Source organism: Lepus europaeus, chromosome 3 (assembly GCF_033115175.1).
Source record: "Lepus europaeus isolate LE1 chromosome 3, mLepTim1.pri, whole genome shotgun sequence".
NCBI classification, from domain to species: domain Eukaryota; kingdom Metazoa; phylum Chordata; class Mammalia; order Lagomorpha; family Leporidae; genus Lepus; species Lepus europaeus.
This window is the reverse complement of record NC_084829.1, coordinates 76,024,939-76,042,755: the sequence shown is the minus strand read 5'-3', so window position 1 is coordinate 76,042,755 and position 17,817 is coordinate 76,024,939. Positions and strand designations below refer to the sequence as shown.

General features: G+C 35.4%; 1 protein-coding gene across 3 annotated transcripts in view; it reads left to right on the top strand.

Annotated features, from left to right (window-relative positions):
* PHIP (pleckstrin homology domain interacting protein) overlaps positions 1-17,817 on the top strand; it is a 155,940-nt gene that overhangs the window by 51,419 nt on the left and 86,704 nt on the right. For all 3 annotated transcript variants that reach the window (XM_062186399.1, XM_062186398.1, XM_062186401.1), the window contains exons 8-15: positions 2,908-3,129; positions 3,402-3,502; positions 8,568-8,638; positions 10,986-11,086; positions 11,182-11,222; positions 11,969-12,067; positions 14,672-14,825; positions 15,265-15,399. In XM_062186399.1, coding sequence (XP_062042383.1) covers positions 2,908-3,129; positions 3,402-3,502; positions 8,568-8,638; positions 10,986-11,086; positions 11,182-11,222; positions 11,969-12,067; positions 14,672-14,825; positions 15,265-15,399 — 924 coding nt within the window. The remainder of the gene's footprint in view (positions 1-2,907; positions 3,130-3,401; positions 3,503-8,567; positions 8,639-10,985; positions 11,087-11,181; positions 11,223-11,968; positions 12,068-14,671; positions 14,826-15,264; positions 15,400-17,817) is intronic.

The window sequence follows — 17,817 nt, the reverse complement described above, 5'->3', positions numbered from 1 at the left end:
AAAATTTTATCTGTTTATTGAGTTACAGTGAGAGGTAGAGACAGAAAGGTCGCTCCCCGATGGCTGTAACGGCTGGAGCTATGCCAGGAGCCAGGTGCTTCTTCCTGGTCTCCCATGAGAATGCAGGGGCCCAAACACTTGGGCCATCTTCTACTGCTTTCCCAGGCCACAGCAGAGAGCTGGATTGGAAGAGAAGCAGCCGGGACTAGAACCGGTGTCCATGTGGGATGCAGGTGCCACTGAGACAGCCCCTGTTTCTTCAGTTTCTACAGATAATCAGTTATATAATCCAAACCTCTTTTATTCCCAGGTAATTGTTACCATCTCTTCTTATCTTGTGCTATAACAATCTGAGTTTTACCATTCATTCTCTCCTTCCTGTACTACTTTTAAAACTTTTTGCCCATCTCCTTCTTTTTAGCTTAATTCAAACTTATGCAAGGATCTTTGGAAAATATACATATAACCCTGGTACTCACTTGCTTGATATCTTTCATAGATTAATATTACATACTCTTTTTTAGTACAATGCAAAAGGTCCTTCACATTTTTTTTTCCCTGCTTCTTTCTCATGCCTTTACCTCACACTTTGAATTATCTTATAAGTCATTTACAGTTCCTTGAACTTCTCACATTTTCATGCTTTTGAACATACTTTTCTCTCTAGTTGCTATATGGGATATTTGTTCTACTTTTAAGTCATAAGAATATTATTAACATAAGAATTAGAATACTACTGCCAACAATGGTGATAATAAGGTAGTCCATATATAACTTTTATCATGTACCAAGTACTGTCTTGTGTCTTCCCTCTCATCTGCAGTAATCCTGCTGTGTAGATACAGGTGAGAAAAAAGGCACAGGAAATACACATAACAAGTCCAAGGTCTTGCGACCTGAAAACAGTCATGCCAGGTCATGAACCCAGACATTTGACCCTGGGATCTGTGCTCTATGGTACTAACTATATTGCTTTGCCTCTCCATGCATAAGACTTCAACATCCCAGCTTATGGACTTATTGCCTAAGCCTATCTGTCTCTCCCCTTTCTTGGAAGAAAAAGAACACTCTCTTGTTGGGATCTTTGATAGCCCTTAGAACACGTCACTGCATTTACATTCTTCTGCCTTACTTTCCAAGGATAGGATTACTGTATCTTTGTATCTCATCCTTGCATCTCTAGTGGCTGGCACCTACTTAACCATAAGGCAAATGGATAAATGAATGTATGAATTATTGAATTTAAAGGTGCAGGGAGCCAGTTAACGTCCTTATTTTATAGATGAAGAACCTAGATTAAGTTTATGTAATAGCAGTACCAGTTTTTAATGTGACTAGTTTATCAGTTAAGTTTCATTGCTACTCCTTTATTGGTTTGATTAGTAACCAATCTAATTTGCTTTAAAGCCCAATCAGAAGAACTGATTTTATAATTACTTGGGGAGTGTTTTAGGTAGTGTTGTCAAAATCTGATTTAATATATAACTATAGCATTTAACATGTATCACTAATACTGGGTTATCATTTATATATTGTATTTGTTGTCAGTATGAAGCAGAAAACATCTTGGAATCCTTTGCCTTTGTTGGTCCTCAGAGTATTTAGATTTTGTAATGGTTTTGTTTTTCTTTAAATGGATTAAAAATTTCTAAGGAAATCTAGCATGAAACTTTAGTAAAACTTCATCTTGCGAAACATTTGGCAATTTTGCAAGTGTTTGTTTCCTGCTTTATGTTAAAGACTAAAAAATGTGGCAGAGATATTGATAAGTTTTGAACCTGGGGCTTGGAAATATGGAGACTAATGACTCTATTCTCTCTACATTTTTATATATTAAAAACTTTCATGATAAAGCCTGGAATTCTAGTCATTACTTTGTTAATATAAAATTTAAATGTTAAATATAGGTATTAGTGGGAAACTGTACCTTTTTAATACCTTGCTGAGTTTCTTGCTATAGTAGATTAAGCAAGGAATTTATGTAATTTTACTTTATACAGATAAGATTAATTTTTTCTTATTTGTAGTTTTAGATAATGGCCTTAGTTTTTTTTTTTTTTTTTTTTTTTAAGATTTATTTATTTAATTGAGAGGCAGAGTTAGAGAAGGAGAGACAGAAGAACAGTGGTCTTCCATCTGCAAGTTTACTCCCCAAATGGCTGCAATAACCTGGCTGGCCAAGCCAGGAGCCAAGAGAATTGGGCCATCCTGAGCTGCCTTCCTTAGCAGTTAGCAGGGAGCTGGATTGGCAGTAGAGCAGCTAGGACTTGAACCTGCAAAATCAAATGGGATGCCAGCACTGTAGGCATAGCTTTAACCTGCTGATGCACAGAGCTGGCCCCATGATGACCTGTTTTTAGCTAGAGATCAATGATAAGATTTTCCTTCCTGAGAGAAAAACCCCCAAATTGGCAGTTTTATATAACAATAACATAAAAAGTATCAATTATAATTTTATATTACACTTATTTTGCAACTATATCTTTTGTTTTATTACTTTAGAAATTAAAATTCTTTTAAAAGATTCCAGATAGCAGTTACCTTGGATGGTAGGTAGGGGACCATAGGTAAATGTTAATTATTACCAATGTTCAGCTTCCCTTGCTTGTTGATGGGCACACAGTAAATTATAAATAAATGTCTTACTTTAAGAAAATGAAAGATTGATATATTATTAGTAAATTTTATTTACTAATATATTGTTATTAATATTTACTAATATTATTACTGATATTTTATTTAATACAGAGTTTTATGGAAAGGAAAATTCCTAATACAAATACTTAGTGCTTTGCAGTGTTACAAATAAAATTATTAGGAAGAGAATGTAACAGATATGATTTATTTATAAGCATTAAGAATTTAAGTTAAAATTTATGCTGTCAATTTTATGACTATCCATTTAAGGGTTCTGATGACTGTCTTGTGAAAATTTGGGCAACAGACGATGGGAGATTACTAGCTACTTTAAGAGGACATGCTGCTGAAATATCAGACATGGCTGTAAACTATGAGAATACCATGATAGCAGCTGGAAGTTGTGATAAAATGATCCGAGTCTGGTGTCTTCGAACCTGTGCACCTTTGGCTGTTCTTCAGGGCCACAGTGCATCAATTACATCACTACAGGTAATTGTTTTAATCCCTGTAAAATCCTTTTTTGCTTCTGATTTAAAGTTGATTTTAAGAAGCTACTTTTTCAATCCAGTTTATAAGATCAACCAAAATGAAGAAATGAGTATTTGGGTTAAATATGTGGACTTCAAGTAACATGCTAGTTATGACCTTGGCCTGTTCTGGGTGTTTTCTGTTGTTATTAGTTACTGTTAATATGGTAAAAAGTGGATTTTATTTGGACCATGTCATGCTTATAAATTTTTTTTTCTGTGATTGTTTTTCAGTTTTCACCATTGTGCAGTGGCTCAAAGAGATATCTATCTTCTACTGGGGCAGATGGCACTATTTGTTTTTGGCTCTGGGATGCTGGAACCCTTAAAATAAAGTCAGTTGCTATTTTGTTTCATAGAATAATTGTGTTTGATTTAATGTTTGAAATTGCAGTAGTGGTTGACAATGGGAATAAGTTTACTTTTTTTCCTTGCATTAATAATAGAAATTCTTTTTAACTATTCACTGACTGCTTTCAGTTTTATGCCTTTCACCCACCCCTGCTGTTTTTTTTCTTGTATGCTTCAAAGAAAGTTTTCTCTTGTTAACATGTCTACGCCTTTGCTCTCTTAACTTTATCCTAGCCCTTCTTTCATTCATAATATACTTGATTTATTACAATTTCTTTGTGTGCTATATATACTGTTTTGTCTCAGTAACTCTTTTTGGTACTGAGGACATAATAGTTTTTAATGTTATTCTTTAGGATTATTTTATTATGTTACTAAATCTATAAACACTTGACTTTATTATAGGCCTAAGGAAACTTAGGAAAACAGAATTAAAGTTTCACTGTCTACCATTAAGGTAGATAGGTGCACATATACACCTATAGTAGCATTTTGCATTTATGTTTTCAGTTATTTTAAAAATATTTATTTATCGAAACAAGTTGACTGGAGAGTTACCTTTGATTAAGGACACTGAAGTAAAGAAAGATTAAATGACTTTCTTCTAATTAAAACCATTTTTTTTTAATTGGCAAGTCCTAGTATATAGCACTTCCCTACCCTTTGTCTCTGTGTGCTAGACTCTATGCTTCTTAAATGGCTGTAGTAAGAGAGGAAGTGCTGTATTTGTCCATGGGAAGCAGTGCATCTAGTGATTTCACAATACTGAAATGGTTATTTCTACCACTGTCAGGATTGAAAGTAATTTGGATTAAAAGGCATATCTCAATAATTATCTCTGGTTTCTATTTATAAGTTATCAACCAAAGTTGAATTATTTAATAAAATAATTTATTTACACCTTTTCTAATTTTAGAACAGCGGTGCTTAGCTAATAGTTTCTAATTCAAGGCATAGTTTTCTTAAACTTCATGTGTTTGAACACTCCTATAGAATGGTTCATGTGACAGAGCAGTAGGGGGCATAGCAACTAGAGTAACATAAGAAAAAGTATATTTGAGAAGGAATTATGGTAAAATATAGTTCTTTGGACAAAGTAAGTTAATTTCACTTTAGTTATGTTCTTAGTACTTAAAGACTTTCTATAGAAATTTAGATAAAAATTGAAGTGTTTTACTGATGTGAGTAGCTAGTAGCAATTATTTAATTGTTTCCTTTAAGGATGAGGGGGCTTCAAAAAGTTTGTGCAAAAAATATAATTAGGTATAGGCCTTTGGCCTACTGATTAAAACAATACTTGTGACCCTATGTCCCATATCAAAGTACATAAGTTTGAGTCCTGGCTCTGCTCCTGATTCCAACTTCTTGATAATATGTAACTTGTGAAATAACAGTAGTGGCTCACGTAGTTGGGTCCTTCCCACCCACATGGGAGACCTACATTGAATTCCTGACTCTCAGCTTTAGCTTAACCTTGGATATTGCAAGTACTTTGGGGAGAGAACCAGCAGATGAGAGCTATCCTCTGTCTTTCAAATAAATAAAATAAACAGCTAAACTTTTAAAAAAGGAATTAGAAGATACATTTGTTTTGGTGAAAAAACTTGAAGTCAATTCATAGTTTTTTCATCATAGATGTTTTTGTTAGAGGGCAAGGCAGGGAGAGACAGAAAGATATGCTGGTTCACAACCCCAGTGCCCACAACAACTAGGGCTGGGTCAGGCCAAAGCTAGGAGCCCAGAACTCAATCCAGGTATTCTGTGTGGATGGCAGGGATTCAACTACTTGAGCTGTCACTGCTACCTTCCAGGGTGCATTTCAGAAGGAAGCTGCAATTGGAAGGGGAGCCAGGAGTCAAATCCAGACACTCCCATGTGGGATGTGAGCACCCCAAGGGTATCTTAAACTCTGATTAGGAATTTAGTATAGAAACAGAAAATGTTTTATATAGTTAAACTGTCTTATTTGTGCTTTCTGAGGATGACAGTACTATTTGCAATAATGTTTCATGTTTCTAGATCCTTGAGAGGTGATTTTTTTTCATATAAATAATTTTTTCAGAAATTTTATCTAGAGTTAGATATAACCCACTATCCTTACACAATGTATATATATTATTTTTCATACAAATTAATGATTTCATACAAAATAATTAGGTAAGTTTATATAATTTTCTGCTGTTTCCTTAATTGTATTTATTGAAGGCACTTATGTTAATTTTTATAGTTGCATTATATTCTTCTAAGTGTTACATTATGATTTTTCTCTTTTGAGGTATTAAAGTTTCTTATTTACAAGTGATATTCTTTTCTATTTGCTGTTATGATTATCCTCTTAAAAAATTAAGCCATAGACAGGCATAGAAATAGGAATAACCCATTTCTCCTTAGATATATTGATTTCGGGTCATTTATTTTCCTTTCTGTAATTACACATGACTGATAACTGCCCAAAAATTTGACAGGATATACATTGTTACTGTATTTATGTCAACTGTGGGTTTTTTTTTTTTTTTTTTTTTTTAAGATATATTTATCTTTGAAAGTCAGAGTTACACAGAGGGAAGACAGAGGGCATCCATCTGCTGGTTTACTCTTCAGATGGTTGCAACTGCCACCGCTGGGCCAGGCCAAATCTAGGAGCTTCATCCGGGTCTCCCACATGAGTGGCAAGGACCTTAAATCACCTTTTGTTGCTTTTCTTAGGCCATTAGCAGGGAGCTGGATCAGAAGTGGACCAGCTGGGACATGAACTAGTGCCCATTTGGGATGTGCGGCAGCTATAAACAATGTACCACATCGCCGACCCCTCAGCGAGCCTTTAATATTTCAAGACAAATATTGTATTGCTGTGATGCTTTGGTATAAACCAATGGGGAAATGACTTGGGAAACCCCGCTGTCTGCAGTAACTGAAAAAAAATCAATTCAATTTTGGGAACCCGAGTCTATTGATAAATTGAGTTTTATCTAGCTTTTATGTGTATGTTACCAACTACCACTGGTAAAGATACTGTTTCTAGATGAGTAATTTGAGTGCTTGGTAACTAAGAAGCTAGCTCCAGTAGGAGAAACTGTCCAACTATATTTTGACTGCATGTAAAAGAATGGAGATCCTAAAATATGCAGATAATAATGATGTCTCTAAATTTTTGGTAAAGCATTTAGTCTGTCAAGCTAATACTGAGCACTTCATATTTGTTACATTGTTAGTCTTAACTACCCTATGAGGAAGGGACAATCACTATTTTTTGTGCAAATAACGGAAAAAAGAATGAAGCATAGGCAGTTCAAGCAGTTAGCAAGTGGGAGTGGAGCCAGGATTTGAATACTGGAAGTATACTGTCAGGATCACTTTTTCAGCACTGTTCTAAACTAAATAGCAGTTATTATATGGGCTATCTAGAGTTTGTTGAATCTAATTAAAATACTAATACTAATTTTTATTGAGGTGTTAGGCATTATAGAAAGTATTTTACATGGATTAAATTCATTTAATTTTGTCAGCAATTCTGAGATAGCTTCTGTTGTTACCTTCATTTTGTAGAAGAGGAAACTGAGGTATAGAGGTATTAACTACCAAAGGTCACACATCTGATAAGTGGCAGGGATGTATACTTGCTCAATTCAGAGTTTGAGTCTAAGGCCCTCTTTCGAAAAATTTCCTCAACCATACATTTAAAAATAAATTATTGTTACCTGCTTATCTATTTAAAAATGACACTATAGACTCATTAGCATATTCTGGTAATGAGTTCCAACTAAATGGTTGTTTGACATTTATATGAACAGTTGTACCCAAAATTAACAAAAATGTGGAACTATAATCCATAAGATATGATAAGTGGTACTTTCTTGTTTTCATAATTTCAGATTTATTTACTCAAACTGTAATTGTTTAATTTTGCTTTGAATAAGTATTTTCATAAACACCTGTTTCTTTAATCTGTTGTGCTCAGTTAAAAGTATTAGCGCTTGTGACCATTAAGAAAAATTGTCAATTTAAAATAATTTACAAACTCATTAATTTAGTTAGCCAAAACTTTTTGTTGCATTCTACATTAGTTAAAAAAATGACTGTTCTCACTGCTCAAAATACATAATTGATAGATCAAAAATAGTCACAGGCTTTTACCCTAATAACAAAACTAAAACCACTGTAAAACTTGATGTTGTGGATTGTGAAGTTATGCAGTGCTATCAAACTTAAGGCTATAAATATTTTTATATTTCTTCCACTAATAGAGACAAACTAGGTCAAAAGTACAGTAAATAGGCTTCAAATATAATTCGTGTACTAGAGCATTATATATGCATTGTTGTATGATGAATAGTGGAGCTTTTAAGATTGAAATTGATAGTTTTCTTTCTTTAATCTGATTGATTGTAACATTAAACATTTAATAGTATTAAGATAAAACAATATAATACAGTTATACAAAATTAATATAAATATGGTCAAGTAGATTTCTATTTTTTTTAATGTGAGTTACATGTGACCTAACAGTCATGTAGTCTTAGTTGATTTGACTGGGGCATGCTTAAGATTTTTACTTTTGGAGCCTTAAGGGATATGTTTTGTCACATTAGAAGGTAAACATAAGGGAGAAACTTAATTAACAGTGGCTAATACTGGACAAGTTTAGTTGTTGATAATATGTGTCAGCAACAGAAGTGGCACCTATTTTGTTAGTGTCCATATTTACAAATAATTAACTTCCTTATATATATTTGTATGTTGCTATTCTACTGTATGAAACACTGAGTACTTGTTTAACTGATTAGAGGTGAGTGTAACTACTAACTGCATGTCCAATGTGACGTGACTTTGGGATGGTTCCATATGCAGATTGTTGTGTAAGCAGGAGCTCCTATGAAATCTATATCTAGAGTTTGTACAAGATCTGCTGATCATGACACATAATGATGTTTTTAGGAAGGGAGCCATCTGTTGCTTCATATTTAGTTTGGTTCTGTGATTACTTTTTGATACAGCTTATTTCTGGTATTACTGGTTTTTATTTTTTTTTACTTATTTATTTTTTTGTAGTCCAAGACCTGCAAAATTTACTGAGCGCCCTCGGCCTGGAGTTCAAATGATCTGTTCTTCTTTTAGTGCTGGTAATATCCCACCTACCCCACCTACCACTGCCCCCATAATTTTCTGCTTAAAATTGTGTATTGGAAAGCTTCTGGTGCAACACATAAAAGTTTTTGAAAATAATTTACTGTTGCATTATAAATCATATTTTCGTACATATGCCAGAGCTATTAAGTAAACACAAAATTCAATTGAGAAGTATTTTAGCTTCGTTGAAATTTAGTTTATCTAATCACATGACTAATTTTCTTTTAAAGATTTATTTATTTTTATTTGAAAGGCAGTTACAGAGATAGAAGGAGAGATAGAGAGACTGAGCTTCCATCCACTGGACCACTTTCCAGATGGCTGCAATGGCCAGGGCTGGGCAAGGACAAAGCCTGAAGCCTGGAACTCTATCCAAGTCTTCCACCTGGTTGCAGGGGCTCAAAGATTTGGGCCATCTTCTCCTTTCCCAGGCACATTAGCAGAGAACTGGTTGGGAAGTGGAGCAGTCTGAACTGGCACCAGTGCCCAGTTTGGATGCTGGCATCACAGGTGGTAGCTTAACCCTCTGTGCTACAATGCCAGATCTAATATTTTCTTGAAGAAGGCCATAATGCTTTAGTAGGAGAGAATAAATAATTGCAAAATTATCTCTTACAAAGTGATTCTTTTAATGGTTGTTTCAGTGTAAGAAAGATATTATTTGCCCCAGACTGTTCTTATTTGCTGTTTAAAAAGTAGCTGTATAGCAGTGCTAATATTCCAGTTATATTTTGAATTTACGAAGCAGCATTTTGAATGGATGTTACAGATTTTTAAGCAAGCTATGACCTAGATATTTAAAGTGAATTGATGATAAAGTTAAATGTGCATAGATCAAACATAATATTCTGATATGTTTCTGCCTTTATTTTCACTTTTACTTTTTCTATTCTTTCTGTAATGGGGGATAGCAGAAAAGAGATAGCAACAAATGATAAAATGAGTCTCTCTTCTTCCATTGAAATACCTGTACATCTTTGATTTATTTAGATTTATTTATGTATTTATTTGAAAGGCAGAGGGAGGGAGAGGCAGAGAGAAAGAGGTCTTCCATCTTTTGGTTCACTTCCCAAATGGCTGCAATAGCCTGGTGTGGGCCAGGCCAAAGCCAGGAGCTGGGAACTCCATCCTGGTCTCTAGTATGGGTAGGCAGAGGCCCATGTGCTTCTGCCATCATCTGCTGCCTTTCAGGTGCATTAGCAGGAAGCTGATTCAGAAGCAGAGTAGCCAGGACTTACCCCGGATGCTCCATTATGGGATTCCTTTGTTGTAAGTGGTGGTGTAACCTGTTGCGCCACAACACTGGTCCCAACATCTTTTGGTTTCTTAACTCCTACGTTAACAGTGCTAATGCCATGTTGACAGTGTTCCTTCGAATAATAACATAAACATAGGCACTGTACATGCATGTGTCGTACTCTGAATTTTTGCCTTTTTCAGAGATAAAATGTTAAAGGTTTGGTGGCTAGGTCATTTAGCACTCATTTAAATATTTCATTGTATATAAGCACTATTAAGTGCTGTGCCAGATAATGGTGTTAAGAAGGGAACAAATTACATACGCAAATAATGCAAAATAAAATGTACTGCTACAAAATTATTTGATTTCAGAAGAGTGCAGGCTCATTGTAATAAGTTAGGGCCTTAAAATTTTATGGAATTTTGGCAGATGATAAATGGGCTAAGAGTAGGATTTTAGTAATGTTAAAGGAGACATGTTTTCTAGTGATGACTGATTTTTAACATGGTAAGAATATGTAAACACTTAGCAAAATTATTTTCTAGAAGAAAGCTTTTCTTCTGTAAATATTAAAAAAAATCCATTCTAGTCAAAGTTATATTAGCTAACTTCTTTTCTTAAATTTCAATTATATGGGGCCAGTCCTGTGATGTAACTGGAAAAGCCACTGCCTATAGTGCAGGCATCCCTTATGGGTACGGGTTTGAGTCTCGGCTGCTCTACTTCCCATCCAGCTGCCTGCTAATGTGACTGGGAAAGCAGTGGCTGATGGCCCAAGTGTTTGGGTCTCTGCCACCCATGTGGGAGATCTGGAAGAAGCTCCTGGTTCCTGACTTCCCTCTGGCCCAGCTTCTGCCGTTGTGGCCATTTGGGGAATGAACCAGTGGATGAAAGATCTTCCTCTCGCTCTTTCCCTCTCTCTCTGTAACTCTGCCTCTCAAATAACAAAAAAACAAAAAAACAAAAGAAAAACTTAAATGTCGCTTGTATATTTAAGATAAATGATTGGTTTTAGAGAAAAATTCTAATATCACTTGAATTTTGTTTAATTTCATATATTTTTGAGGTTATGTTTTATTTATGTGTGTTATTCTTCATAGGTGGAATGTTTCTGGCTACAGGAAGCACAGATCATATTATTAGGGTTTATTTTTTCGGATCAGGTCAGCCAGAGAAAATATCAGAATTGGAATTTCATACTGTAAGTACTACTGAATGAATTAGATAAGTATAATTTAAATGAGTTTAACAGTTTATATTTAGCATCCATTTTATTATTTATCTGTTTGTGTTTAGGACAAAGTTGACAGTATCCAGTTTTCTAACACTAGTAACAGGTAAATACTTATTACACTTGTCTAATTCAATTTTAATATTATGAGATAAAGATGAGTCTAGTCTCTACAGTTTTATTTATAAAGTTATATAGGAATTAGTTGCCTGAAATAAATATCTTTACTACTTATACTTAAAATGAATATAGCCTTCTTGTGCATGTAAACGTATCTTAATTTATAACATTAGTTTACTTGAACACATTTATAGTAAGAAATCATTTATGTTTTCTGTGTATTCTCTCTATGTATTAAAGTATAGAGAAGCTTTTGGTAGAGATTGGAAATATATCCCAGCGTAACATTTGAGACAAACCTATTTATTGATAGAAAATGATGATAGTGTGTTAATTTTCTCATGTCTTATTTTACAAAGAAATAAAGCTACTTCTAAACACTTTGAGTAGAACTCATCAGTTTCTTCTACACTGAGAGGAAAACATTTTTTTCCATTGGAAGCTATCAATTCTATTTCTAGGGTGGTGAATAATAGCCTTGAATCACATTTGAATGTTATTTTTAAGAAAAGACATGACATTAGAACATTTGTGCATAAAATATTAAAAAGCCTACAAAGTTTAAGAAAGTCTTAGATTTCTAGAGATTATTTGCAGGAATTATCTGTATTGCATTAGAATGCTGTATAAATAAAGATGAGTGCTGTCTTTTAAAATGAAACTTTGGGAAGAACGCATTTTCATAAAGCATTTGTGGTTTGTCCTTGGGGGACTGTACTCCTTTTAATATAGATTTGTAAGTGGCAGTCGTGATGGGACAGCACGCATTTGGCAGTTTAAAAGAAGAGAATGGAAAAGCATTTTGTTGGATATGGCTACTCGTCCAGCAGGGTAAGAGTTAAAATTTAAATTATTACATAGTTGTAGATAATTTAAAGTAGGGGTGTAGAACATCCAGTTTACCGGCTGTGTAAGGCATGTAAGATTGTTTGGTCTGCCCTCTTGATGTAATCACAGTCAGAACTCAAAATTAAATAGATCTGCATATAATAGCAGGCTAATTTGATTTATTTATTTAAAAGGCAGAGTTACAGAAAGGCAGAGAGAAAGAGAGTGATAGAGAGAGGGGTCTTCCATCCACTGATTTACTCCCCACATGGCTGCAATGGCCAGAGTTTGGCCAATCTGAAGCCAGGAGCCAGGAGCTTCTTCCGGATCTCCCATGCGGGTGCAGGGGCCCAAAGACTTGGGCCATCTTCTACTGTTGTCCCGGGCCATAGCAGAGAGCTGAATTGGAAGTGGAGCAACCGGGACTTGAACTGGTGCCCATATGGGATGCTAGCACTGCAGGCAGCGGCTTTACCTACTATGTCACAGCACCGGCCCCAGCAGGCTAATTTTTAAACTGATAATTTTGTATGACCTGCACATGATGTTATAAGTACACAAATGGTCTTTGGCAGAAAAAAGTTTCCTACCCCTGATTTGAAGTATGTAATATTATAAGGTGGAGTGATTCTTAGTCTGTGAAATCATATCACAACAACTAGAGCTGTTATAGAAGATACAGTGTTGAATTTTATGAAATGATTCCTTGATGGATATAAGACTTGCAGGACCATTGTTATGGCAGAGGCTTATCTCACCACCTGTGATGCCAGCATCCAGTATGCGAACTGGTAGATGTCCCAGCTGTTCCTCTTCCAATCCAGCTCCCTGATAATATGTCTGGGAAAGCAATGGAAGATGGACACAAGTACTCGGGTCCTATTACCCACGTGGGAGACACAGAAGCTCCTGGCTTCTGCCTGGCCCAGCTGTGGCCCTTGTGCCATTTGAGGAGTGAACTATAGGATGGAAGATCTGTCTCTGCCTCTAACTCTGCCTTTCAAATAAATAAATCTTAAAAGAAGATAACAACTTGCATTCTAGTTCAGTTTTCTGGTTTTTTTTTAAAGATTTATTTATTTTATCTGAGTGACAGAGTGACAGAGAGGGATTCTTCTTCCGTCTGCCTGTTCATATCCCAAATGGCTACAATTTGCAGACAAGGCAAAACCAGGAGGTAGTAACTCCATCCTGGTTTCCCAGATCCATGGCAGGTGCCCAACTCTTTAGATCATCTTTTGCTGCCTTCCCAGCCACATCAGTGGGAAGCTAAATGAGAAGCAGAGTAGCTGAGACTTGAACTGTGCATTCTGGTGTGGGATGCTGACAGCTTAATCCGCTGTACCACAATGCTGTCCCCAGTTCAGTTTTTTTTTTTTTAAAGATTTATTAATTGTTTATATGAGAGGCAGTTACAGAGAGGGAAAGAGGGAGAGACACAGAGAGAGAGAGAGAGAGGTCTTCTATCCACTGGTTCACTCGCTAAATGGCCACAACAGCTGGAGCTGGGCCAGTCTGAAGCCAGGAGCTTCTTTCTGGTCTCCCATGTGGGTACAGGAGCCCAGGAACTTTGTGCCATCTTTCACTGCTTTACCAGGCCATCAGCAGGGAGCTGGATCAAGAGAGGAGCAGCTGGGACTCGAACCAGAGCCCATATGGGATGCTGGTGCTGCATGTGGAGGCTTAACCCGCTACACCACAGTGCTGGCCCCAGTTTAGTTTTCTAAATAGGATAATAGTATTTGTAAGACAGTTACAACTTTTGATGTTTTTTTCAGAAACCAGAGTATATTAAAATATCCCATCTACCACAGAGGGATAATGTTTTCTATCCAAAGGTTTTCTTCAGCTGAGATAAATTATATTACGTATTGTAACTGTTATTTTTGTTTAATACATTACCATTTTTCTCTACTTGTATTTGTATGTAGTTAACTCAAATGGATAGGAAGGCAGAGTAGTCAGAACATGATGGAAGAGTAAATGGTGGAGTTGATAGTGTAGAGTTCTTACATCTAGATAGTTAGAACAGTAATGTTTACCCAAGGTCATTGGGTACTAATAGCTTAGAATAGAATCCTGGACGGCGCCGTGGCTCAACAGGCTAATCCTCCGCCTTGTGACGCCGGCACACCGGGTTCTAGTCCCGGTCGGGGCACCGATCCTGTCCTGGTTGCCCCTCTTCCAGGCCAGCTCTCTGTTGTGGCCCGGGAAGGCAGTGGAGGATGGCCCAAGCGCTTGGGCCCTGCACCCCATGGGATTCCAGGAGAAGCACCTGGCTCCTGGCTTCGGATCAGCGTGGTGCGCCGGCCGCAGCACAGCGGCCATTGGAGGGTGAACCAACGGCAAAGGAAGACCTTTCTCTCTGTGTCTCTCTCTCTCTCACTGTCCACTCTGCCTGTCAAAAAAAAAAAAAAAAAAAAAAAAAAAGAATAGAATCCTGGATTTCCTGACCCAATGTAGTGATTTTTGCCATTATTCTATGTGGATTCAAATTATTCTCAACTGCTATAAATAAGTTAAATAATGAGAAAATACATTTTGACTTTTGTCATACTATTATTTTATAAGGTCGTTGTAAACAAATACTGCCTCCCTTACTTTCAGTCAAAATCTTCAAGGAATAGAAGATAAAATCACAAAAATGAAAGTGACTATGGTAGCTTGGGATCGACATGACAATACAGTTATAACTGCAGTTAATAATATGACATTGAAAGTTTGGAATTCTTACACCGGTCAACTAATTCATGTCCTGATGGTGAGAAAGAAAAGATTTATTTTTATTTGATATAACTGAAGCTGGCTATGGAAAGGGATATTTTTATTAAGGGCTTTATAGTCTTTTATGTTAGCAAAAAAGTTGTTTTCTAGAGTAATAAGGCTTTGTGGGTGGTTGTAATGATTTTAAAATGCATTTAAACAAGTTTGGCTTGGAAATACTATGTAGATGCTTGCTGTTTTTTGGTGTGTAGGAATGCATTAATAGTATTCTCATGTTTCACTAATGAATGCAAAATCCTGAACAAAATTTGCTTAGATTCATTATTATATACACATTGATAAATTTGGATGTTTTTGCCAATTTAAATAATTCTTAGAACTCAGTTTCTCAGTTCCTAGGAATGTTGCTATATTGGTGTTTAATTAATTTTTTTATTTTTATATTGAAAATCTGTGACACTTCAAAAATATTTCAGGGTCATGAAGATGAGGTATTTGTTCTTGAGCCACACCCATTCGATCCTAGAGTTCTCTTTTCTGCTGGTCACGATGGAAATGTGATAGTGTGGGACCTGGCAAGAGGAGTCAAAATTCGATCTTATTTCAATATGGTAATTATCAGTCATTGTTTTATAGCTGTTAAAGATTTGGGAACTTCTTGAAGGTACTTTGCATATCACAAAGGAAATTCATTTATGACTTGCTTTATACATGTTTTGACTTTAGATTTCCATTTGTAAAGAACTAATTTATTCCATACCTGAATTAGAATGCCTATATGTTGTGAAAACTGGTATAGTTGTAGTTTAATAGTGTAGTTTTAATAGTGAGCAGAAGCTCACAAGCATGAAGATAAAAGAAAGAGAAGAAAGAAATGTTTGGAAAATGATTGGCACAAATGATAAATATTTATGTTGCATTATTGAATGTTATTGTCAATCCTGTAGTGCAAAGGAATTAGATTCAAATGCATTTCAAAATTAAAGCTGAAGAATTAGGCATTTCTTGCCTTTGATTATATTATAGTATATTATTTATTTGTTCTTAACCTTTTTCTTTTATAGTTTATTTCCCATACAGATTTTACCATATTTTGCAGAGTTTTTGAATTATAGTGATTTAGTCTCATAGATAATTTGAGCAGTGTTTCCTCTCATTTCTAAACACTTTATAAAATATAAAGGCTTCCTAAAATAAAGCAGTCATATAGTCATATTTTCTAAAAATAGATTTGAATTACCTGTATGGACACATTCAGTAATACATCATAAAATAATAGTTAATAGTGTGTGGTCAGATTTTTTTTGTGAAACAAATTATTTCACAAAATAATCATTCATGAATAAAATGTAAAAAAATTGTATGGAAGTGATGCAATTCTTGATTAGTAATCATGGAAGTTAGTTTTGCATAATAAATAGGAAGATAAAGAGAAATTTTATAAGTGAAAGAATTAACTTTACCTATCTTTATGATATCAGTAAGAAATCAGGTTTGTAAAATTCTCATCTTTCTATAAATACAATGTTGATTATTTGGGGTGCAATTGTTAATCATGGATGGATTTCCTTTGTGATTATATAGAGAATTTTTAAAAAGCAAATACATAAATATTCTGGTAAGAAGTGTTATTTCTTTTTCTGTCCTTGTATTTCTGATTTGTTTATTTTTGCAACATTCTCTGCCTTCAAAGAATCATAGCTATAAAAGGGGCGTTATTTAGTAATTTCATCTTTTTAAAAGGCATTATTGTATTGATAGAGTGTTTGGAGAGAAAATTTTCTCTCTTAGTTGAATACTGTTTTCACCTTTTAGTTACAAAGGTGAATTTTTCCTCATCAGGTAAGTTGCCACACTAATCTTTCACCTTTTTCATAGATATAAAAATCATACCTTGAGTGTTAGATAGTTTGCTTTTAGTGCATTACAGGTTAGTGTATTACAAGTTAGTATTGTAACCAGAAGTAAGAATTCAGCCAAAATATATATTCTTTGAAATTAGCTAAGAAATTATTCTGGAACGGCCTTCAACTTAATGCTTAGTGTTAGTTTTAGATGAGAATGTTTTTCTTGTTCTTTATATGGATAAGATAAAGAAAACCTGTAAAGGGCAGTAGAAGCAAATTATGTAATATTGGGTGTTATCCATAGACTCTTGACACTGTGAGAGAAACAAAGCATAAACTAAAATAGATATAAAATATATCTTGCATTAAAAACATTAGCAAAACAGAAAATGAGCTTACTTCACCTTAATTAATTAAAGATATTCCCTTTACTTTTTTTTTTCTTTCTTTCTTTTTTTTTTTTTTAATTTTTGACAGGCAGAGTGGACAGTGAGAGAGAGAGACAGAGAGAAAGGTTTTCCTTTGCCGTTGGTTCACCCTCCAATGGCCGCCGCGGTAGGCGCACTGCGGCCGGCGCACCGCGCTGTTCCGATGGCAGGAGCCAGGTGCTTCTCCTGGTCTCCCATGGAGTGCAGGGCCCAAGCACTTGGGCCATCCTCCACTGCACTCCCTGGCCACAGCAGAGAGCTGGCCTGGAAGAGGGGCAACCGGGACAGGATCGGTGCCCCGACCGGGACTAGAACCTGGTGTGCCGGCGCCGCAAGGCGGAGGATTAGCCTACTGAGCCACGGCGCCGGCCTTCCCTTTACTTTTTTGATGCTTTTTAATGATTTGCAAAAAGCTTCCATATATATTACCTCATTTGGGTTTCATGAAAACCTTATGTAATTAAGGTGAGTTTCATTATTTCAGGTTTTATAAATGGAGAAAACTGCACATTACAGAGATGAAATCTGTTGCCTAGATTTACCTGTGTTTCACACTTATTTTGTGGAAACTTGGGCTTTTACTCATGATTGTTGCTAATGCTTTCCTAATAGTTCATCTAGTTATGGTTTTTTTTTTTTGTTTTTTTTTTAGCTTTTCTCAATGTCCTTGCAAACCAAACTTCCAATTCCCAGTGTATGTCCAGGGGATAGGCTTTTACAATGTTAACTCTTGAGTGGATCTTTTGAGATCTTA